Source organism: Cyprinodon variegatus, unplaced genomic scaffold (genome assembly GCF_000732505.1).
Source record: "Cyprinodon variegatus isolate N-32 unplaced genomic scaffold, C_variegatus-1.0 Scaffold348, whole genome shotgun sequence".
Lineage (NCBI taxonomy): Eukaryota > Metazoa > Chordata > Actinopteri > Cyprinodontiformes > Cyprinodontidae > Cyprinodon > Cyprinodon variegatus.
The window spans coordinates 36,050-37,663 of NW_015150801.1; the positions used below are offsets into that span (position 1 = coordinate 36,050).

Genomic DNA, 1,614 nt, shown 5'->3' on the forward strand with positions numbered 1-1,614 from the left:
CATTAATCTATAACAATGCAACAAATCATCAACAAATCAGCATTCTTAAATCATTTATCTTACATCTACCAGGACATTACTTGCAGTGGCTCGCATACGGCACACACAGTTTGGCATAGCGACTCAAAATGCAAGTATATCTCGGCCTTTACTGCCTTGTTTAAAGATATATAGATACATAGTTTTTTACAGATTTTTAATGCAGTGTAACCTCAAGTCCTTTGATGATTGGTAAATACGGCCTCCTATCAACTCCTCCTCTAGAAGCATCTAATGACAGGACGAGAACTAAGTCCAGAGAGTCCGTGAAACAAAACAATTAACCCACCTGGAACCTTTGCTTAACTGGAATAGATCCAAACAGTATCAGAGATTTGGTTAGGATTTACACTATTAGTTGCAGACAGAAGACATAGGCTGTATGCAGGGGTGGAATGGGACAAAAAATCGACCCTGGCATTTTGGACTAGACAGCCCCACCACATTTTTTTGGGTGTACTGAATGTGTAAACCAACTGTGCAATACCAACTATGCAATACCTTGAGGCCAGGTTCATGGAAATTAGTGAGAGTGGACACTTAAAATACTTCAAAAATCTTAAATTATTAACACTGTAAAATGTAAACTCCACCACAGCAACAATTCTTAGATCAAGGAGAGAGAGAGAGGGAGAGAGGGAGAGAGAGAGAGAGTCACAGTCAACCACACAAATTACGCTACTCTTCTCATGCTCTTCTGTGCACTGGTGCACATGCCTCCAATCAGACATCCCAGTAATAAATGAGCTTGTGTCTGTAGTCTTTCCAAATGCAATACATACAAAACAAAATAAAGCATGACGTTTCTCACAATATGTGAGCCACCTCCTGTTGGTTGCATTTTTAGTGGTGAATACCTTTTGCACAACTGGATTTTTTGTGCTTTGTTGTTTGTGGTGATTCAAAAATTTTTGTAAAAGACTAGGATCAGGACAGGCAAAGTAATCTTGTTCCTCCTGCTCTCTGCTCTCATCTCTCTCGCCATGTCTCTCCTCAGCCGCACTGACATCATGTTTACTGCTTGGTTCGCCGTCGCCTCCACTACAACCACAGACATCCCAAGTTCCAAAAACTCATTTCAGGGAGAGGCTTAATGAGGATAAATTGTGCCTTCATCAGTAGTGGATTAGAGATATACAGTGAAGTTCACCAGAGGGCCAATTCAATTCAGTTTCGTTCAGGTAGATATTTCATAATGCAGAAAATAACACTGTTTATTTATTTATGATGCTTTATAATAATAAATAAGTGCCATAAAATATTTGCTCGCATGCTTGCATTTATTATCTGTGCCTATGTTTTTATAAAATAAACAATTGCCCAAAATTTTTTTGCTCACCTGCTCTGTGCGCTCGCTTTTCATTTGGTGCCCTATTGTGCCCCTGTATAGTACTGGGTCAGCTGACGCCCCCGTCCATACATGCAGCCCATCATTCTTCACCCCCATTAGACATGGATACACTTTCTACTGCAAAATGAGGTGAATGTAAAAGAGTAAACTGAAACTTATTGGCTCATTTTTCTGACTGATCCAATCAGCTCTCTGATCAATCAGTCGAGCTGGATCACTGGTTG

General features: G+C 40.1%; 1 protein-coding gene across 1 annotated transcript in view; it reads right to left on the bottom strand.

Moving 5' to 3' along the window:
• Positions 1 to 117, bottom strand: part of LOC107091698 (tryptase-like) — a 14,264-nt gene extending 14,147 nt beyond the window's left edge. Inside the window, exon 1 of the mRNA XM_015385781.1 lies at positions 81 to 117. Coding sequence (XP_015241267.1) covers positions 81 to 117 — 37 coding nt within the window. The remainder of the gene's footprint in view (positions 1 to 80) is intronic.
• Between the last annotated feature and the right edge of the window lie 1,497 nt (positions 118 to 1,614).